The following is a 23,353-nucleotide window of genomic DNA, read 5'->3' as shown; positions in this document are numbered from 1 at the left end:
GCCTCTGAATGGTTATTAAGAGGCTACCTCTTAATGAAACTATTAAGAATTTTATCAATGAGAAGGTAGAAGAATGTGACATGTGATGATTTACCATTCAGAGGTTACCTCTTAACCATTCAGACTTGAGGTTACCTCTTATTCATTCAGAGGTTTTAAACCATTAAGAGGTAGCATCTGAATGGTCATTAAGAGGCTACCAAACAGCCCCTAAATCTGATTTTTCCAAGAGAATGAAATTGATACATTTATTTTCTATCCAATACCGGTTTGACTTATAGTCAATGACACTTTGATCATACCTTCTTGGTACGGCTAAAAAGGACTTCGTTAGATTTTTTTGAAAAGCAAATTTTATAAGAATAGGCCGGCCCAAAAAGACCGCACCAAAACCAAATTACGGTGTTTGGATCTACACTTCAACCACATGAAACCTAGAGATCTAACTTCCCCGAAGATTTCCTCACTATCCCCTCTCACGTTAGAAAAAACCTTATCGTTCCTTGCTTTCCAAATAGCCCAACAAGACACCAAAACAAGACCTCGGACAATATCCTTTGCTTTAAATTCCCCTTCGACTCCCTTATGCACATCAAGAAGATCAAGAATAGAAAAGGCAGAGATAGGCCGATTCCCCATCGACTTCCTTGGTTAGATGTATTACTTAATCTAAATGCCTATTTTCTCTCGTTGAATTGTTAAGTATGAATGTCTTATCATAAATAAACAACTATTAACATTTTAACCATGAAATAGATGTTACTACACTTTAATATTATACATGTGAAATCCCTTGAACGACATATAATTTATGATTTACAAGCTTCTATTAGCCTACTACTTTTTAGTAATGAAATAAATGTTTTAAAGCAAAAGTTTTGGGCCATCATGTACACGACCAATAAGTAACGGCCCAATTTAATCATTAATGATATCGATTATCGAATATACAAGTCGTACACCACAGTTCATCCACTATAGACCTTTGTTACGACTCCCCCCCCCTGCTTCTAGAAACCTCGATTGATCATCGAATCGGAAACCAAAGCAGTTCGAAAATGGCGAATCTGCTTCGATGTCAGAGGATTGGCTGTAACGCAACCTTCACTGAAGAAGATAATCCTGACGACTCCTGCAAATATCATGAATCGGTCAGTTTTCCGTTTTCCTAAATCCTTTGCTGTTTTTTCCTCAAGTAAATTATTTTGCAGATCGTTATCTTAATGTTAACGAAGAAAACCTGTATAGTTTCTTCTATGAAGCTATCGTGGAGTACATAAGCAATTGATTGCACAATTTTAGGTTTAGCACAGACTTGTTTGGTACTAGTTTTTATTCAATTCATTAACTAGTATATGTAGTTGATTCCAAAAGGAATTAGGATATTTCATTTTATTACATCAAACTGTTTAGAAATAAGTAGCTATTATTTGACCTAATTGATTTGGATTTAGGGCTTTTGGCTACATGCCAATGCAGTGTTCTAAATGTGTTGTTTGTGTACTTTAGGAAGTCTGGAAGTTGTATGTCGATGTTCTTTCTTTAAAAAAAATTATACAGTGAAACCTGCAGTCAGTCATTTTTACGAACTCAGGGAACCAGTAAGATTGTAAGAACCATTAAGTGTTGAACCAGTAAGAGGTCTGAACCATTAAGAGCCAGTACAGTGCTTAACCCTTTAGAGGCAAAATTCTGACCAATTCAGATTAGAGGTCTTAACCGTTCAGACTCTGTATAATACTTAACCATTCAGAGGCAAATGTCTGAACCATTCAGACATCTGCTCACGAAACAAACAGTCTGAACCATTAAGTGCTGAACCATTAAGAGCCTTGTTTAAAAAAGCGCGAAGCGCTCCGAAGCGTTTCGGTTCCAAAAGCTTTAAGCGAAGTTTCAAGCGCGAAGCGAGAGCTTCACGTATACGAAGCACTCAAAATTAATATATATATATATATATATATATTTTGTACACATCAATATGACCTATTCTACTTGTTAATCAATAACAAACACAAAAACATGATTAAAAAACACACTTAACACATAAAAAACATAGTTAAAACATAAATTAAAGTCGAAATACACTTAGGGTAAAGAAATAGGCCTCATTTAACCCTATTTAAAGACTGTTGGGCTTAAAAATGGCCCAAATGTGACCTGATTGGGCTGAAGCGTCGCTTCAAACCATCATCGCTTCGCGCTTAAAGCTTGCTTCACAGCGCTTCACGTAATGTAACGCTTCAGCTATGCAGTTAATGCGGAAAAATATCGGTTATCGGTCAAGGACCGATATATGAGATATCGTTTATCGCGGTGAGATATCGGTAATTTCTAATATCATGCATAAATATATATATTTATATTTATATTCATATCTAGAGCCTATATATATACTAGAAGTCTAATATCATGCATAAATATATATATTTATATATATACAAGAGGTGGTAGAAAGTCAAGGTGTGGGAATGAAAGTCTCAAAAGGTGGTAAATACTTTGTCCCACATTGGTGTGGGAACAAAGTGAGTGGGTGTTTATAAGGTAAAGCATTTACTACTCCATTATAGCTTTATGACATGTTTTACCACAAGTCCTACCCGCGCGCGCAGGGGGGGGGGGTGCAAAAAAATGGGTTTCTGAGCTGGACATTTGGTTGAACTCGTGCGTGCCCGCAAATCCAGAATTTTTTTATACAAAATTGGCTTTTACACCATATCATATTTAACTTCGTTTTTTGCTGAAATCCAGAATTTTTTATACAAAAAATTGGTCCAGCCGAGATATCGCCGAGACAACCGATACGGTTTTCCAAGATATCGGCCGATATTTCGCCGTTGACCACCGATATTATCGTTGACCGATATATGACCGATATTGGAAACCGATATTTTGGTGAGGGGCCGATAACCGAGATATCACCAAGATATCGCCGAGATTAACTGCATAGCGCTTCAGACCAAAAAAAGCGATGTTTCCAGCGCTTCAGCACTTCACGCTTAAATCTCGCTTTAAGCGCGCTTTTTTAAACACAGATTAAGAGCCTCATTAAGAGGTAAACAAACAGCCCCTCAGTCTGACAAAATTATGTCGATGTTTTTTTTTCTAAAGTTTTTTGGTTATATGAAGTCTGGAAGTTATTCAGTCACTTATTTCGTTATGTTCTGTTTACCAACCATTACCGTGTGTCTGTGTTACAATCTTGTCAATCGTATGTTGAGTAGCTCAGTATCTGTATTTGTATATAATTATAAAATTCACAATAATTGATTTACAATATATCATAGCAGTTATAGATGAGAAGTAACACTTATCCACATACAAATTTTTGATGCCAGCCATGTTATTCTCCAAAAACTGATTCATTTAGTGCTGAATACTCACCTTTTTAAATATTGATCATGCCGTTATCATAAATTCTGTTGCCGGATATGTTTTTTCAGCTTTCTGATTAGTTTTTTTTTTTTTTTTTTTGTGTATATGGGCTTTGCTTACTGAATCGGCATCCTTAACTCTTCAGGGAGTAAGTTTCTGTCATCTTCCTACTTTATTCTTATTTTGATCTTGATTCTTGAATGCATTTATCTTATACAAATGTTGACATGTCTTTCAGCCTTATTTTCACGATGGTATGAAAGAGTGGAGTTGTTGCAAGAAAAAGAGTCATGATTTCAGTTTATTTCTGGAAATTCCTGGGTATGTTTTTAATTTATTACTAATCGTTACTGTTTGTGTGTATATTTTGTATTACACCTTGATAACGACTTGTTTTTTGTTCCTCGTTTAAGATGCAAGACAGGTAAACATACAACCGACAAGCCTGTGATAGCAAAGGCTCCCGCTGCTTCAAAGCCAGCAATCAAAACATCGACAACTTCGACTAACGTGTCCGCTAAAGAAGCTTGCCCTAGGTGTCGCCAAGGATTCTTTTGTTCTGACCATGGTTTTGTTCTAACTTTACTCAATTTATTCAACTTTACCCATTTTCGTCCCTGAGGTTTGGCCAGTTTTGCGATTTTCGTCCAATGGTTTGTTTGGATCCAAAAGGTTTGTAATCTTGGGGCCATTTTCATCCGGATCGTTAACTCTATCCATTTTTCTCCGTCAAGTCAGGGGTATTTCCGTCTTTCATTGTTAACTTAAAAGGTAATTTAGTCTTTTGAGGGGCGTTCGATCTTTTTATATAAGTGAAAGATCGAATTGCCCTTTAAGTTAGCAAAAAAGACGGAAATACCCCTGACTTAATGGAGAAAATGGATAGAGTTAACGATCCGGATGAAAACGGCCACAAGATTTCAAACCTTTTGGATCCAAAGTTCCAAACAAACCTTTTAAAGATTGGTATCAATTGTATATTGATTGTAATTGTAATTGTGTGAATGATACAATGTAGGACAAGATATATATAGATATTCTAGACCTAATCTAATTAAGGTAATACAATTAGCGCCAGCTGTATTAATATTCAGTCTAATATTCCCCCGCAAGCTAAGGCCGGGGACCGACTCTTAGCTTGGACTTCAGAAAGAGAAAGCGGTCTGATGGCAGCGGCTTTGTGAAGACGTCAGCTATTTGATCATTTGTAGAGATATGTTGAACACATAGTTTTCCTTGAGCAACCTTTTCACGAACGAAGTGAAAGTCAACTTCAACGTGCTTTGTTCTAGCATGAAAGACAGGATTAGCGGATAAGTATGTTGCCCCCAAATTGTCACACCATAAGTTTGGAACAGAATGCATGGGAACTCGAAGTTCTGCCAGTAATGTTTCAAGCCACGTTAATTCTGCCACCGTATCAGCCATGGCTTTGTACTCCGATTCTGTAGATGACCTCGAGACAGTCTTTTGTTTTCTTGCAGACCAGGAGATGAGATTTGATCCAAGATAGATAGCATAGCCCCCTGTGGAACGACGGTCATCAGGGCAACCTGCCCAATCAGCATCGGAGTAGGCACTCAAGGTATTGAAATGAACATCCGTGTAGGCATGCAAAATAGAGGATGCAGATTGGGTAATGACAAGACCCTGATCGGCAGTTCCATGAAGATATCTCAAAATACGTTTAACTGCGGACCAATGATTTTCAGTGGGAGCGTGCATAAATTGGCAGACCTTGTTAACTGCAAAAGTAATATCAGGACGTGACAAAGTAACATACTGTAGTGCCCCCACCATTTGTCTGTATCTAACAGGATCATCAAAAGGAGAGCTGTCACCAAGAGAGAGAGGAGCAGTAGTGGTGCATGGCGAAGGAACTGGTTTCGCCTTGGAAAGAGATGCCCTGATCAATAGATCATTAATGTATTTTCTCTGAGATAGGATAATATCAGAACCTCGGCGAGCCACTTCAATACCTAAAAAGTAGGATAAGGGCCCCATATCTTGTATTGCAAATGTATGGCTTAGACTGTTGACCACTTTATTGATGGCGGCATTGTTATTCCCTGTCAAGATAATATCATCAACATATACCAGCATATACATGAGAGTCCCGTGAGAGGAATAAATAAACAGAGAGGGATCCGTCTTAGACCCTTTGAAGCCAAGAGACAACAATGCGGAAGACAGCCGCTCAAACCAAGCACGAGGTGCTTGTTTCAGACCATACAAAGCCTTATGAAGGAGGCACACGTGGGCTGGTCTAAGTGGGTCAATGAACCCTTGGGGCTGTTTTAAATAGACCTTTTCTTTCAAGTCTCCATGTAAAAAGGCGTTTTGCACGTCTAGTTGTCGTAGCGGCCATTGTTTGGTAACCGCTAGAGAAAGGACAACTCGAATGGTGGTAGATTTGACCACGGGACTAAAGGTTTCTGTGTAGTCAATACCAGGTTGCTGATTGAAGCCCTTAGCCACCAGGCGCGCTTTGTAGCGCGTAATTGTTCCATGTTGATCACGTTTGACTTTGTAAACCCATTTGCAGTCAACAATATTAGCTTTAGGTGGAGATGGTACCAGTGTCCAAGTGCCATTCCGTATAAGGGCCGAATATTCATCTGCCATAGCCTTACGCCAATGAGAATCTGTGTTGGCAGTGGCGAAGGTGGTGGGTTCGGTGGTGGAGGGAGATGGAGTGGTATGAAAGGATGAGGGATTGTGTATGGCTTGGATTGTTTAGGGTTTTGTCGTAAGTTAGATGGACGAGAGCGGTGGGTGGGTTGAGATGGTTCAGTGGTGGTGTTAGTTGGTGGTAGAGGGATATGAGTGGGAGTGGGATCTGATGGTGAGGAGGATGTCGGTTGAGGATCGACATTCTGGTGTGTTTGGGAGTATTTTTCAAAGGCAGGGATGGTGGGACGGGTGTTAGTTTGGCGAGAGTAGGTTTTAGGTGGAGGGGTGGGAGGTGTAAGGTGATGGTCGACAGGAGGGGATGGAGGTGGCTGGGTAGGGAAATCAGGTGTAGGAGTAGGAGTAGGAGGTGTAGGGTATGAGGATATGTACGGGCTAGAATCGGGCTGTGAAGAAGGTGAAGGAATAGAGGGTTGAGCTTTGAAAGGAAAAGAGGTTTCATTGAACCGAACATGACGGGCAATGTAGATGCGTTCGGAAACGGGATCAAAGCATCGGTACCCGTGATGAGATGTGCTGTATCCAAGAAAGATACAGGGGATGGACCGAAAATCCATCTTGTGTGGATTGTAAGGACGCAAATAGGGATAACATTGGCAGCCAAAGACACGAAGAAAGGAAAAGATTGGTTTCCGTTTAAAAAGGTGTTCAAACGGTGAGACGGTGTAATTGGAACGTGACGGCATACGGTTTATGAGGTAGACAGCAGTTTCGAATGCAAAATGCCAAAACCGTTGTGGTGTATCCGACTGTGCCATGAGAGTGAGACCGGTTTCAACAACATGACGGTGTCGTCGTTCAACGACACCGTTTTGTTCACTTGTGTGAGGGCAAGATAGGCGATGTATGATGCCTATGGAGGAGAAAAAGGTAGAGAGGTTCCTGAACTCCCCTCCCCAATCGGTTTGGACAGTTTTTAGTTTGGTTGAAAACTGTCTTTCAGCCATTGTGACGAATTGTTTAAAGGTTTCAAAGACATCAGATTTACGTTTTAATGGAAACAGCCACATAAATTTAGAGAAATGGTCAACACATAATAAGAAATAGTTATGACCATCGAAAGACGGGACAGGTGCGGGTCCCCAAACATCACAAAACACTAAATCAAGAACATGTGAACTTTTGTTTTCAGAAGATGACAAATGTAATTTTGTAGATTTTCCAATGGAACAAGAGTCACAATGCAAAACAGAATCTTTATTGGAAACTGGTAAACAATATTTAGAAAGCATGGAATGAAAAAGCTGGGAGTGTGGATGTCCCAATCTTTGATGCCATGTAGAAGCCGGTGCACGGGTTGTTGAAAAAGCGACTTTTGGGATTGGTTGATTTTTGGGAAGATGAATTGTGTAGAGCCCACCGTCACTTGGACCCATGAGGAGGGTAGTGCGTGTAAACATGTCCTTCACAGCAAAAAAGGTAGAGTGAAATTCAAAGAAGACATGATTATCGTGACAGAATTTTTGAACATAGAGAAGGTTTTTCTTAATTTCAGGCACATGTAAGATGTTGGTTAATTGAAAGGTTTTGTTGGGTGAGTAAAACTGTTTAGAACCAATATGTAAGATGGGAAGAGGAGTACCATTGCCAACATGTAGATTGTCATCACCGTAGTAGGGCTCGGCAAAGTCAAAATTCGTCATATCCGGAGCGACATGGTTACTAGAGCCGGTGTCAGGGAGCCATTGAGAGGATGCTTGTGACCGAGTGTCGGCATAATTAGCCGAGGGCTGCCTGGACCGGAAGGTAGATGGGTCGCGGTTCGGGCATTGAGAAGGAAGATGGCCAATTCCGCACCTGTTGCAAGTGCCATAAACCGTATTCTGGTTAGATGCCCAACTAAACTGACCTGGATTAGGGCGAAAACCTCCACTTCCTTGGCTGCGATTCTGATGTGATCCACGTCCACGTCCCCTGTTGTAATTGTTGCCACGTCCACGCCCTCGATTTGTATAGAAAGCCGCTGGTCCAACAGCGTTTAAGGACGAGGATGGCATGGTAGTAGCGGGCTGAAGTTGCAGCCCTAGTTTGGAAACAAGCTGTTGAAGGGCCTACATTGTATCGGTGGGAAGAGAAGGATTCTGACTGCTGGAGGTTGTAAAAGCCTGTGCTGGACCAACCTCGGGGGCTGATTTCTTGATCATGTACTCATAATCTGCTAAAAGACTAGGGAGTTCAGAAAAGACAGCTGTGAATTGACGTGTTACCAAGTTTTGTTTAATCGGGTTGTATTCATCGCGGAGACCCGAAACCACAAGCATCACAATGTCTTTGTCTGACATTGGAGATCCGATGTTTGCTAGGGCAGAGGCATACTCTTGTGCCCTAGCAAGATATGCACCATAAGTTTCATCGCCCTTCATTTGTATCTTCATCAGCTGAGTTTTGAGGGTAAATTCTCGTGACGCTGTATGCGGTGCATAAGCGCGTTCAAGAGCAAGCCAGAGATCACGAGATGTTGTACCTTGTACGTGTTGGAAAGATGCTTCAGAAATAGTTGACATCAACAGCATACGAACGTGTGCATCGTTGGAAATCCAAGCCGTGTAACTAGGGTTAGGAGTGGAGGCTGCTGCAGTTGTCTCCTTTCCAGTGGCAGCAGGTGGCTGGATCAGGGGTTCTGGACAGAGTATTGTGCCATTGACATAACCAAACAACCCGTTTGTAGTGAGAAACGGCTGGATCATGGCCTTCCAATAGCCATAGTTGGTCGGGGTGAGAGTAAACCCGAACTTGTGGGAGTTGTGTGTGGTTTTATCAGTAGAGGAGAACGGCTCAATCAAAGACATTCTGATTGTTTCGATAAAGAACAGAAAGAACAGGGGCTGATCGAAAATCACAGCAGAGGCTGTGATGATGTCGGCTATAGAGAGACTAGGGTTTTCCTAGCTCTGATACCATAAAGATTGGTATCAATTGTATATTGATTGTAATTGTAATTGTGTGAATGATACAATGTAGGACAAGATATATATAGATATTCTAGACCTAATCTAATTAAGGTAATACAATTAGCGCCAGCTGTATTAATATTCAGTCTAATACCTTTGGACGAAAGTCGCGAAACTGACCAAACCTCAGGGACGAAAACGGCATTTTACTCTATATTAATCCTTCTCTACTTATCTTAGGATCACAGGCTAAAGATACAAATCCAAAACCCTCGTATCAAGTTCAATCTACTCCTTTGCAGGAAAGTGTGAAACCTACGGTAAAGAAAATTGTAGACATAAACCAGCCCCAAATTTGCAAAAACAAAGGATGCGGTCAAACTTTCAAAGAAATTGAAAATCATGACACTGCTTGTAGTTACCATCCGGGTCCTGCTGTCTTCCATGATCGACTGAGAGGGGTAAGTATTTAGCGTCTTTCAACTTTGTTTTTCTTTTATTACTTTTTTTAACGTTGAATCGCACACATATAACGTAAATATAGAAAACCATAACTAAGTCAATCCAGGACCTGTGGTTGCGACAGGGTCTTGGCCGTTAAACGAGAAAATAAGCGTAAAAACGGCGAACCACACATGCACGTTGCGGTGTGTTAACTCACAAAATTTAGATCAAAACAAAAAATGAAAATTTTGTAAAAGATGAAATGTATGGGTGGTCAAAGTTGAAAGTAAAAAAAGTATTTGAGTTAAATTGTAAAAGATAAAATGTATTTTAGTTAAATTGTAAAAGATAAAAAAAAGTGTTAGGTTAAAAGAAAAGAAAAATATATAACTCAAATACTTTTTTCACAATGCATCAAATAGTTGTATGAAAGCTTCAAATATTTGTACCAAGTTGAATAGTAAACACAATACACATCAAGTATTTGCAAATTAATATATAAGAAAACTACATATAAATGAGAAAACTAGAAAACTAACTAAAAAAACCTAAAAAAAAGCTAAAAAACATACCAATTTTTTTTTTTACAATTTTTTATAAAAAAATCGCTAGTTTTTATATACAAAAAAATTCAATTTTTTTTTGTTGTACTGCACATGTGCATATCCGTAATAGTGCACATGTGCAATACAACAATTTTTTTTTTGAAAATTTTTTCCATGCATAAAAACCTGCGATTTTTTTTATAAAAAAAAAAAACAATTTATGGTATGTTTTTTAGGCTTTTTTAGTTAGTTTTTTGGTTTTCTCATTTAAACTTGTTTTCTCATGATCCATCCCCTAATAACTTATTTGTAATTGTCATGTATATGGTGCAGTGGAAATGCTGTGACATTCATGTGAAGGAGTTTGATGAGTTCATGACCATTCCACCGTGTACCAAGGGATGGCACAATGCAGATGCAGCTTCCTAACAAGTACAAAACCACACGTTTTAGTTATTCAATCTGCGACTACTAAAACTGGTTGTTATTCTGTTGTAGAACCGGTTATTTATTTCGTCAGTATCGGGGTTAACAAACTGGACTTTAGATAATGATTGCAATAAGTGCGTTTTGTACACGGACTTCTCACCTGGAACTTGACTCTTCAAAACTAGGGGTGGAAATTCTGACATGATAAAAAAATAACCTAAGTTTTGGGTGTCATGCCTAACCTATTTAGCAATTTGGACTTGAATCTGTATAGTTGAAGCATTGTGTTTAGGTTGACAGGTTTAACCTGATTGATCAAGCAGATTGGCCTGCCAGCGTGTGTAACCCATTTATTACAACTCACCAACTCAAATAACATCTTTACAACTTGATCACAACCCGTTAACATGCCAACCATTATAACTTGTTTAGAAAAATGGCGTAAACACATCGTGTTTGGGTTACATTATTTTAAGTGTATCATGAATTAAGGTTGATGCCTTTTGACATATAGGATCATGTTAGAGTTAAAACGATTCAACATGTCAACTCTATTCAAAATATGGAAGTGCCGTTTGGCTTTCATTGAGTAGTGTTCCTTGAACAATTAAAAATTACGGAGTGGTGAGTTGATGATGAAGAATGAAACCGATTTTGGTTGAACAACAATCTTCAATTGAAGAGAAATTGGCTTGTTGGCAGTTAAAAAGATGCCTTTTTGTTTGGATTTGTGTTTTTAGGTTTTTCCAGCATCATATAACGCACTTTATTCTCTCTTTTAGTGTTGTAGATGCATAACCGGGTCCGGACCTTCTTCACAAGGCCGGACCGTAACAAAAAGAACACGCATCTTTAAGATCCGTCATCCAGCCACAATAACGGACGCACATCTCAAAGTGTGTCCTGCTGAATGACGTCATCAAAGTCAACCATTATAAATACCTCCTCCAAGTTCACCACAAGTACGATTTTCTAAACCTTCGTCTCAACTTTCTCTCTCTAGCAAATACTTATCCTCACGGCGGATGGTGGTCGCAAAGTGGCTCTCCCACCTCTACAACGAGCCTAACGATTTGTTCAGTGTGCAGATTCAGATTTTCAAGCTATTTCAAGGTCTAATCGTGGTCTTTCAGTGTCCGACCACTTTTTGGATCTTCGTGTACTTTTTGGAATTGGGTTTAGAATATTTGATGATGGTGGATGATGTTAGATATGTTAGGGGTATCGGATCAGAGTAGGCCCGAGCGGAAGCGGAACAAACAAACACACACTAGCAGAAAATAAAGAACACGAGAATTTACGTGGTTCGGTCAAGGTGACCTACGTCCACGGGTTGCAACTAGGGTTTTACTTTTATTAGATGCTCACAACTGTTTTCAGAATGATACAGACTACTATTACATAATAGGTATTTATAGAACAAGATTAGGGTTTCCTACTTGGTCAACAAGTTAACTAAGTGGGCCTAATAACTAGGGCCGGCTAACCCTAACTAGGGCAGGCTAACCCTAAGTAGGGCCGGCTACCCTAAAGCCTACGAACCCAACAATCTCCCACTCGGAGGCTTTGCATAGTCCACAAAGTGCATCCAAGAAACCCATCACCAGTAACTTCAGTAATCTTTACGTTCAAGTCTTCCCAGCCTCCAGTTCCAAGAACAAGCTAAGACTTCAGTCACATCCAAGCCACCTAGTTGCAACCACACCTCCCATCAAGTACCTGAGAGACCAGTTGAAACTCCCACAAGCTCCAACCCAACAGTCTTATCAGACCCATTCTCTATCTCAACCGGCTTGCACGATCCACCAGCTCCAGAGATACGCCGAGAATTAATACCACTCTCCACATTTTGCAAACTATTTCCAGGAGAGCTTTTTTCTTCAGTCGGAACCTTCGTATTCAAAACCCAACGGTTCTTTGTGATTGTACCCGGAACACGACCCGTGCTCCCACTATCACCAATCCCCTGACTGACTTAAACTTAGACCCTCGACCACATTCAACTGACATCCCCAAAGCACCAGGATTCAAGTTCGCAAATTGAACCCCCTTCCGCTTACTAGATTCAGTGAACCAGACTTTATGTTGTACAGGGACGGCTACTCCCTCAACAGGTATCTCAACTAGATACAACGATCCTCGTCTCCTCCCACAGGCAACAACAAGATTTCCATTAATCACCTTCCACTTCCCACCACCAAACTTAACATCTAGTCCCAGTTTATCCAGTTGACTAACAGAAATAAGTTTCTTCGTTAAACCTGGAATTACCCTGACGTTCTTTAAGTTCCATGTAGTGCCCAGTGGAGTCTTCAGATTGACATCTCCCATACCCGTAACATTAAGAACATGACCGTTAGCTAATCGTACCTTTCCAAAGTTTCCTTTTTTTCAGATTCACCATCGTCTCCCCGCTGTGCATGGCGTGAAACGAAGAACCAGAATCCATAGCCCAAGAATCTATAGACTCTTCACAGCAAACCAGTACGTCACCGTCAGATTCATCTGACACAACACTGTTTACATGCTGCTTACCATCCTCTTTCTTAGGATCAGGACACTCGTTTTTAACATGCCCCTTTTCACCACAGTTCCAGCACCTCACATTCTTCTCAGCTTTAGACAAGCTTTTCCCACGACTCCCACTGCTTCTGTTTTTACCTATTCCCCTGCTAACACTGAGCATACCCGAAGTAGATCCTCCACTAGTGTTCCTCCGGCGAACGTCTTCACCCAAAACACTATCCCGGACCCGATCAAACTTCAAATTTCCAGTTCCAGCAGTTTCAGTGACCGTTGTCACAAATCCTTACCAACTATCAGGTAAGGAAGATAACAAAACCACAGCCTGAGTGTCATCATCCAACTTCATGCCCACAGTTGCTAACCTGGACAAAATTGAATTGACCTCGTTAATGTGATCAGCAACTGAACTGCCTTCGTTCATTCTCATATTAAACAGTTCCCTCATCAAGAACACCCTATTACCGGCAGACGGCTTCTCATACATATTTGACAGAGCTTCTAACATATCACGAGCAGTTGTTTCTTTCATGATATTAAATGCAACGCTCCTCGTCAAAGCCAATGTAATTTTACCTCTTGCCTTTTTGTCCTTTGAGTTCCAAATTGCCTCGGCAGCTTTATCCATTCCAGCAGGTTTTTCTTCCAGTACCACATCCAAATCGTATTCACCAAGCAACGCCTCTATTTGCATTCTCCACCAAGCAAAATCAGTATCGTTGAACTTCTCGATTCGGAACTTCCCGTCTTCAGCCATAGCAAACGAGAAAAACCAGAAAAAACCACAAGGAACCAAACAACCGAAACCCGAGCAACTTTCAATAAACCAGAAACCCGAAGTACCCGAACCAGCGACTTCTCTTGCAAATCCGAGCGTAAAATCAGCGAATAACCAGGGTTCAAGAACTGAAACCCTAATCGCCAAACACCCCAAAACCACCAGATCTGCAACAGCAAACCCTACGGCGCAAACCCTAGACCTTACGAGCCGTAACCAGATAATAGGTACGGGTCCTAAACAAGTCAGCGACGACGGCAGCAACAACAGATCAAGATCTCTCGTCCAGCTCTCTATCCTTCTCCTGCGATAACCGTGTGAACCGTGTATTTGACTGAACCTTTGGCTCTGATACCACTTGTTAGGGGTATCGGATCAGAGTAGGCTCGAGCGGAAGCGGAACAAACACACACACACTAGCAGAAAATAAAGAACACGAGAATTTACGTGGTTCGGTCAAGGTGACCTACGTCCACGGGTTGCAACTAGGGTTTTACTTTTATTAGATGCTCACAACTGTTTTCAGAATGATACAGACTACTATTACATAATAGGTATTTATAGAACAAGATTAGGGTTTCCTACTTGGTCAACAAGTTTACTAAGTGGGCCTAATAATTAGGGCCGGCTAACCCTAACTAGGGCAGGCTAACCCTAATTAGGGCCGGCTACCCTAAAGCCTAGGAACCCAACAAGATATTAGTATTACTGTTTGCAATGAAGTTTAAAATTAAATCTGTGTGAACGTAAAATATATAATTTACTTAAATTTTAGTTTCACAACCAAATTGATTTGTTATCAAATATTAAATAAATATATTCTCCTATAAAACCCTTTCAATTCCAACCTTAACTATAAAATAATATATTGTTTGAAAACTAAAACCCATCGGATGGATAACTTGGCAAAAATTTTGGGTCCTTCCAAATTCCAATATTAATATTTGTCATATCCCAACTCTCTAATTTTGATTTGGGCCCTATCAGTACGAAAATTATGGGTATTTTGATTTGGGCCCAATCAATACGAAAGTTATGGGTGGTATCCAAATTGTCACACAATTATACAAATCGTCCCTATATATACCCCCATCTCCAATGCAAACTTTCTCATACAATAACCATTAAATCAACCACGAGGAAGAGACCATTAAAGAAAACAAACAGCGATGACGATGAAGCAGCGGGAGGACGTTGACCAGCCGAAACTTTGCAAAGCGGGCTGCGGGTTTTTTGGGAACTCGAAAACCCAAAACTATTGTTCTGTTTGTTTTAAGGCTGTGCTTCAGAAGGCGACATCCAAGCAAACAGTTATTTCCGTTAACGTAGTTGATACAATTCCATTGGAAAACCATCATAGTGTTGAAGTCAAGAAGAAGAAGAGATGTCACGTCTGCAACAAACGGGTTGGGTTGATTGGGTTCGGGTGTAGGTGTGGTGAAAGTTTTTGTGGGTTGCATCGGATGCCTGAAGAACATACATGCAAATTCGATTTCAAAGCCGCTGGCCGTGCGGTTTTAGAGAAAGAAAACCCGGTTTGTGTAGCCGATAAACTGGAGACCAGAATTTGATTAGTTTTAGTGCAATGTAATTCATCTTTTACACTTAACAAAGTCTTGTATTTTCAGTTAGTCTTATTATTTGTCTTTGTAATTTCAGCCTCACATAGGTTAATAAAAAGTATACTATTTTTTTTTTTTAAATACGTTAAACTCAATTTTCATATTTTGTTATATACCTATGTTATTTTTGATAACCGATTCACTTAACAATACTCTTAATTTATCATGAATAAAAACATGTGTATTTTATGGATTAAAAATAAATTACTTAAAAAAAAAGATATGCGATTTTCACGTTTATATCATTCCTTATTATGACGTTTTTAGGGGATAAAACACGTAACACAAAGGCAAACGAGTAACAAATACAAAACTCACTCGTTGATGCTATCCAGGGCCGTCTCCGAAAATCGAAAAAAAAAAATTTGGCCCTGTTCGAGATAAAAAATTTGGGCCCTATTCGCAAATCTTCATATAATATAAACTCATCAATCATTCAATCAGATAACTCATAATACTACAATAATTGTTATCAAATAGATAAAACAAATTAACAAAAATAGTGTAGCAAAAATGATCAAGTTATCGAACCTACTTGCTAAGCGAAAAGTGTGGTTCTTCTAGCGTTTCTTGAAGCAAAGCTCTCGATCAACTCCTTGTAATCCATAGTATCTAATATTTCACTTTCAATAAAAATTGTCGCCCACCCGTCTGGCCTTTCTTTTCTTTTCCTTTCCTCTAGCTTCCTCTTCTTACGTTTTTGATGGCCGGATGGGTATTTGTATTTAGGAACGGGAGGCATAATTTCTAAATATTAACAAAAAAACATTCATTCAATATTTCAATCACAAGACATCAGTTAACAAAAAACATACATTCATTCAATATTAACAAATAACATTCATTTAATATTTCAAATTTTCAATAAAAAAGACATTCATTCAATCAAAATCATTCATATGAAATCAAAAAGACATTCATTCAATCAAAAACGAAATCAAAAAGACAAAAACATATGAAATCAGCGACTGATATACCTCTGAATCCGAAAGTCTGATGATAATTGTGACTAATCACTGATATACTTCCGAATCTTCGATTCCGAATCACAATGATATTAGGAACGAAAATTGAAACTCTGATGATCAACGACTGAAATCCTGAATCACTGTGATATTAGGAACGAATTGAGAGTCGACCTTTCATTTCCCTCTTGACTTCTGTGCGTGCAATTGATAACATTAGGCAACAGCGACTTTTTGTTTACCTCGTCCCTCCTGTGCGTGCCATATATGATCACTGTAGGCCCTTATTTTTTTTGTAATTGGGCCTTATTTCATTTGATTGCAACCGACTCTGGGCCTATTTAAACATACATAATTTATTTTTTTTTTTGGGTAAAGGGTTACCCCGATGAATTTTATAAATCAAAACCAATAAAAACAAGAGAGTGGCAGAAATACCACACTATTGCTAGCCCTGGCATACCAAGACTAGACGCAAACGACCAAACAGACACTACTAGGCAACGAAAGCCACAAACACACCCAAGCCAAACACGGCCAATTCACAAACAAGATACAAAATAAGAATTCTACACTAGTCCGGTTTATTTTTTATAGATACATACAGAATGTTTTTAAAATTTTTGGGCCCCATACTGGTTTGGGCCCTGTGCCCAGGCCCATTCTGCACCTTGACTTAGCCGGCCCTGATGCTATCAAGTTTTAGTCATATATGTATAGTAAAGAAATAATTTTTTAGTCATGAATAGATACGTAAAGGGCGTACGACTGTATGAGTAGCTAAAAAAGTTGGGACCCTTTGTGAAAATTAGGGTAATCTAAATTACGGTAATTATATACTGATAAAATTAGAAGTGAATGAACAGTGAACATATATTAATTAAATAGTGATCTAGGAAATATAATAATATGGGGTATGGGACGGGGTTGTGACGTGGGTTGGGTATAAACGCCCAAGTCACCACCTCGGGTGGGCTTGGGTTTCGGCGTGGCCCCTTAGGCGGGGGTTTCAGCCCGGGCGTTGGGCGGGTCTATCAAGATGACATGGCGTGATCTCATTGGCCAAGACAAGTAGCCGTTTGGACTAGCCGTTTGCCAACGACTATGTGTCTAAAAAAATCTATGAAATATTAGAATATGTGGTATGGGGTGGGGGTTGTGTCGTGGGTTGGGTACAAACGCCAAAGTCACCACCCCGGGTGAGCTTGGGTTTCGGCGTGGCCCCTTGGGCGGGGGTTTCAGCCCGGGCGTTGGGCGGGGCTATCAAAATGACATGGTTGGATCTCATTGGCCAAGACAAGTAGTCGTTTGGGCTAGCCGTTTGCCAACAGCTATGTGTTTAAAAAAAGATTTAGGAAATATTAGAATATGGGGTATGGGGTATGGGGCGGGGGTTGTGGCGTGGGTTGGGTACAAATGCCCAATTCACCACCCCGGGTGGGTTGGGTTTCGGCGTGGCCCCTTGGGCGGGGGTTTCAGCCCGGGCGTTGAGCGGGGCTATCAAGATGACATTGCGGGATCTCATTGGCCAAGACAAGTAGCCGTTTAGGCTAGCTGTTGGCCAACGGCTATGTGTTTAAAAAAAGATCTAGGAAATATTAGAATATGGGGTATGGGGCGGGGGTTGTGGCTTGGGTTGGGTACAAACGCCCAAGTCACTACCCCAGGTGGGCTTGGGTTTCGGCGTGGCCCCTTAGGCGGGGGGTTTCAGCCCAAGCGTTGGGCGAGGCTATCAAGATGACATGGCGGGATCTCATTGGCCAAGACAAGTAGCCGTTTACCAACGGCTATGTGTTTAAAAAAAAATCTAGGAAATATTAGAATATGGGGTATGGGGCTGGGGTTGTGTCGTGGGTTGGGTACAAACGCCCAAGTCACCACCCCGGGTGGGCTTGGGTTTCGGCGTGGCCCCTTGGGCGGGGGTTGTATTTGAGGGTAAAAATCGGTGAATACCGGTGCCGAACCGGTACCGAAAATACGTGACGTTTTAGTTTGAGTTACTTTTTGTTATTTGACATGTTTTGTCATTCTTATAAAACGATTTGGTTTAGCGCGCCGCAACGCGCGCGCATGGTAAACAACTAGTTGACCCAAAACTTTAACATTAAATTTCAATAGTTTGCTTGTTAATATATATTCGTTAATTCTTATATTTTCATAAACAAAAAGATTTAAATTTAGAGTAAATTACATAGATCGTCCTTTATTTATACACAAAATTTCACTTCATATCATTTGTCTTTAATTTGTGCACTGCCTGTCTTTTGAATAATAATTTTGCACACCCCTCTTCTTTTCTCTAACCACCATCAACCATTTGTTTTTAATTTGTGCACTGCCTGTCTTTTAAATAACAATTTTGCACACCCCTGCCATTTTCTCTAACCACCACCCACCAACCCAGTTAAATGCACCTATGTGCCCCTCATGTGAGGGGCAAAATTGTCAATTTATCTTATTCAAACAATTAAAAAACCTCAAACTCTTCATTCTCACTTTATTCATCATGCCTTTCTCCATCCAGTCAATTAGTCTTCTAGACTTCGCATCCATACGAATAAGCTTTTTGATCTGCCTTTGTCGATTACACGATAGAAATAATGCCGTTATATAAGGTCAAGCCTACCAGCTACTCAAATGTTTTTGCTAGAAAGCACGGTGGAATTTACTTAAGGCTGGCACGCCTTTATCACCGGAGTTTTTTTTTTTTGGAAAAAGACCTTTGGTATAACTGATATTGAATATTGCTATGCGTAGTAGGTTCCTTGTCTATTTCAAAGCAAATGAATCATAAGATATCAAAATTGGTAATCACACAACAAGAGTAAACTAATGGTTCCACATTTAGCCTCAAATGCTTTAGCGGTTAATATATGGGCAAAATGTTACACTTAAAATAAAGCATATCACAGAACTACGAGCCTTTGATGATGTAAGCAGTATGAGGCTGTACTGAACTAATCACTTAAGATTGTGCTTCTAAATTGTTATGGACTCCTTTAAGAAAGAGAAGTGTGTTAACATTTGAGATCAATTATTTGGACTTTGCTTCAAATTTGATGCACATTCTCAACATTGTACCATCATTTAAGCCTTGTAATGTAACCATTTAAACTTATAAGTTATGTTATATCTCTCCTAAATGCTGGGAGTACTAAATATCCCGCTAATTTGCACTTAACTACATATATATTGCGTACTTTAAATCGCTAAAGGGGCTAGCAAAATGATTTTTAGCAAATGAAACAGTAGATGGTTTGGGTAATTGACTGGATGGAGAAAGGCATGGTGAATAAGGTGAGAATGAAGAGTCTGGTTTTTTGAATGGTTTAGGTAACGTGACAACTTTGCCCCTCACATAAGGGGCACATAGGTGGATTTAACTAGGTTGGTGGATGGTGGGTAGAGAAAATGACAGAGTGGGTGCAAAATTGTTATTTAAAGAACATGTGGTGCACAAATTAAAAATGACGGGCATAGAGTGAAATTTTATATATAAATAAAGGACGATCTATGTGATTGACTTTCAAAATTACAAAGTATGAATTTGCTACGGGTTGTTGGTTTTTTTACATAAAAAGAAGTTCATTCACTTGATAAAATTTACAAAAAGTTACATGTAAGCAACACATAACCAGGGGCGGACCCAAGCCCAATCCAAGGTGGGCGGGCGCACCCTCGGGGAAAAAAATTTAGTGCTAAGTTCCGTCGAAAATCTCGTCCGCACCCCTTGAAATTTTTCGTTCACACCCTTGAAATTTTTTGTCCGCACCCCTTAGGTAAAAAGTGTTATCAATTTATATTTTAAACTTTTTTTTAGTAAACTCTTATTAAAAAAAACTACCTAAATTATATAACTTTTAATACCTAACTAACTAAACCCAAATACACATACATTTACCCACTTATAATTCCTAACTAGTTAGCCCACTAAGTCTTAGCCCATTAACCAAACCAATAATATTTCAAACTATAATAAAATAATTAATGCCCAAAACCTTTAGAAATTCTCTCCCGCTCTCTCTCTCTCTCTCTCTCTTGCGTCCCTGCACTGCCAACGAACGACATCACCCAGCGACAACAGTCCAACAGCCGGCGACCACCGTAATCAGCTACCATACCACCGTTGTTTGACACCAAATCTAACCGGAATCCGAACACGGGTAAGTTTCTTTGTTATTTCGATGATTTTGGTTGATATTATAGGAGAAAAAAGGGTAATAAAGTTGTTAAACAGGTTTGAAATTTTGTGTGTTTTGACGTTGTTTATGGTTGTTTATATGATTTTTAGGGTGATTATGTTTTATTATATATTTTTAGGGTGATTACAACTTACGTTATGATTTCTAGGGCTTGAATAGTTGAAAATTAAAACTAAAATTGAAACATTATGTTATGGAGCGATGAACTTATGTTATGTAGAGAAAGAATTGCTTAAGAAATTAGTTTTAGATATGTTTTGGATAGATTTCAAAAAATGAAAACTCGTAGGGCGTCGACGTTTTAATTATGTTTATAACAAGGTTTGACATGTTTTTAATGATTATATAAATTTAGTTTGATGTTCGTTTGTTTTACATGACCCGACCCGACCCGATACGAACCGATTTTTCTACTTATATACCTAGGGGCCTAAAATTTTTAAAAATGTTCCGAACCCCCATGGAAAAATTTCTGGGTCCGCCACTGCACATAACATAATGGTTTGTTTTGTAACAAAACGAAATAAACCTATAAACGACTTTCTTCTTGTTTTTTTTTATTTTCTTAAAAGCATACGCATAGAGAGATGAGATCTATGTTGAACACTAAATGTTACGAGAAGACACTGAATATATTATGATTCAATCTTAAAAAAAGTATATGAAAATTGATATAAATGTAATTTTATTCGTATCATGTTACGGGTCAAAATAAGTAAAGGGGGCTATATGTAATTGTTGTATAGTCTAGGGGTTTATTGGTAGTTAGTGGCTATATAGTGTGTGCGTTGTAACAGACTTAACCATCGAATGAATTGAGTTTTCCTCTTCTCTTGTGTTCTTCTTCTTTATCTTTCGATCATCTATTGTTATTATGAAACTGTTCGTAACAATGGCATCAGAGCTCTCAATCCTCTCGACTGTGGGTTAGACAATAACAAATCAAACAAGAAGGTTGCAAAAAGTTGGGCGACAACAACAAGAATCAAGATCTACAGCAGCAGCGATCAACAGAGGTTTCAACATCAAATTAGGGCACCGACATTTAACAATCATAGCAGATTTCAACAAGCAAGAAATCGATCCAACAATCAAGCGGTTCATCTTTGGGAATTAGGGCAACACAACAACAATATTCAAGAACCGTTAAAGATTACTGTGATTCAAAGTTGTTCATCTGAGAAATCAACAAACGAAGTACAATGGAACAGTTAATGGATTTTTTAGAATGTTCGAATTTTAAAATAAGTTTAAAATTGAATCGCTAGAATTTATGAGGAATCACTAGAATTTATGAGAGGTTACATAATTTGAAACATATACAAAGACATTATTACCCCTATAATTTTCAAATCAGTCCAAATAATTTATACACAATTTATAATTTGGTCCCTACTGATCTCAACCATTAGATCAAAGATCTAATGGTTTAAAACATTTCTCACACTTCTCACACTTTTAAATTAATATATATTATCCCTACCCTATTATCAAATAGTAAATACTAAATAAATATATTCTCCTATAAAACCCTTGAATCAATTCCAACCTTAACTATAAAATAATATTGTTTTGAAAACTAAAATAAAACCCATCATTAGGAAACACACGATGGATAGCATGGCAAACCTTTTGGGGTCCTTCCAAATTCCAATATTAATATTTGTCATATCCAACTCTCTGATTTTGATTTGGGCCCTCCTATCAGTACGAAAATTATGGGTATTTCGATTTGGGCCCTATCAGTACGAAAGTTTATGGTTGGTATCCAAATTGTCATACAAATCCATTTTTTTTGTATAATCCGTAACTCCTCCCTATATATACCCCCATAATCCAATGCAAACAATACATGTTTCTCATTAAATCAACCACGACGAAGAGACCATTAAAGAAAACAAACAGCGATGACGATGAAGCAGCGGGAGGAAGTTGACCAGTCAGAAACACCCCAACTTTGCAAGGCGGGTTGCGGGTTTTTTGGGAACCCGAAAACCCAAAACTATTGTTCTATTTGTTTTAAGGTTGTGCTTCAGAAGGAGACATCCAAGCAAACAGTTATTTCCGTTAATGTCGTTGATACAATCCCATTGAAAGACCATCGTAGTGTTGAAGTCAAGACGAAGAACAGATGCCACGTCTGCAACAAACGGGTTGGGTTGATTGGGTTCGGGTGTAGGTGTGGTCAAAGTTTTTGTGGGTTGCACCGGATGCCTGAAGAACATGCATGCAAATTTGATTTCAAAGCCGCTGGCCGTGCGGTTTTAGAGAAAGAAAACCCGGTTTGTGTAGCCGATAAACTGGAGACCAGAATTTGATTAGTTAACTTAACAAAGTCTTGTATTTTCAGTTAGTGTTATTATTTGTCTTTGTAATTTCAGCCTCACTATTTTTCTTAAATACGTTAAACTCAATTTTCATATTTTGTTATATGCCTATGTTATTTTAGATAACCGATTCGCTTAACAATATTCTTAATTTATCATGAATAAAAACATGTGTATTTTATGGATTAAAAATAAATTATTTAAAAAAAGATATGCGATTTTCACGTTTATATCATTCCTTATTGTGACGTTTTTAATGGATAAAACACGTAATAAGAATTAAGAATGAACAAAGGCAAACGAGTAACAAATACAAAAGTCACTCGTTTATTTAATTTATTTCTGTAGATGTTATCAAGTTTTGGTCATATATGAATAGTAAAAAAATAGATTTTGAGTAATGAATAGACATATAAAGGGCGTGTGAGTATCTAAAAAAAGGTTAGGCCCTTGGTGAAAACTAGGGTAATCTCAATTTACATTCAAATACTTGTTTGCAGGACCGGCCCTAGCCCAAGTCAAATGAGTTAGGGCTTTAGGCCCCTAATTCATTAGGGTCTTAAC

General features: G+C 38.9%; 3 protein-coding genes across 3 annotated transcripts; all 3 read left to right on the top strand.

Moving 5' to 3' along the window:
- Positions 1 to 950: 950 nt before the first annotated feature.
- Positions 951 to 10,613, top strand: LOC118486793 (cysteine and histidine-rich domain-containing protein RAR1-like). Its single transcript, XM_035983567.1, has 6 exons — positions 951 to 1,151; positions 3,518 to 3,520; positions 3,611 to 3,693; positions 3,786 to 3,940; positions 9,195 to 9,415; positions 10,277 to 10,613. The coding sequence occupies exons 1-6, from the start codon at positions 1,059 to 1,061 to the stop codon at positions 10,370 to 10,372; spliced, it is 651 nt and encodes a 216-aa protein (XP_035839460.1). The 5' UTR covers positions 951 to 1,058; the 3' UTR covers positions 10,373 to 10,613.
- Positions 10,614 to 14,823: 4,210 nt separating this feature from the next.
- LOC118486792 (AN1-type zinc finger protein 5-like) lies at positions 14,824 to 15,307 on the top strand. The gene has a single exon (XM_035983566.1). The coding sequence runs from the start codon at positions 14,843 to 14,845 to the stop codon at positions 15,242 to 15,244; it is 402 nt and encodes a 133-aa protein (XP_035839459.1). The 5' UTR covers positions 14,824 to 14,842; the 3' UTR covers positions 15,245 to 15,307.
- Positions 15,308 to 22,256: 6,949 nt separating this feature from the next.
- On the top strand, positions 22,257 to 22,889 carry LOC110906295 (AN1-type zinc finger protein 5). The gene has a single exon (XM_022151468.2). The coding sequence runs from the start codon at positions 22,370 to 22,372 to the stop codon at positions 22,778 to 22,780; it is 411 nt and encodes a 136-aa protein (XP_022007160.1). The 5' UTR covers positions 22,257 to 22,369; the 3' UTR covers positions 22,781 to 22,889.
- The last annotated feature ends 464 nt before the right edge of the window (positions 22,890 to 23,353 follow it).

This window comes from Helianthus annuus, chromosome 14 (assembly GCF_002127325.2).
Source record: "Helianthus annuus cultivar XRQ/B chromosome 14, HanXRQr2.0-SUNRISE, whole genome shotgun sequence".
In the NCBI taxonomy this organism is placed as follows: Eukaryota; Viridiplantae; Streptophyta; class Magnoliopsida; order Asterales; family Asteraceae; genus Helianthus; species Helianthus annuus.
This window is presented reverse-complemented; position numbering and strand designations above follow the sequence as displayed.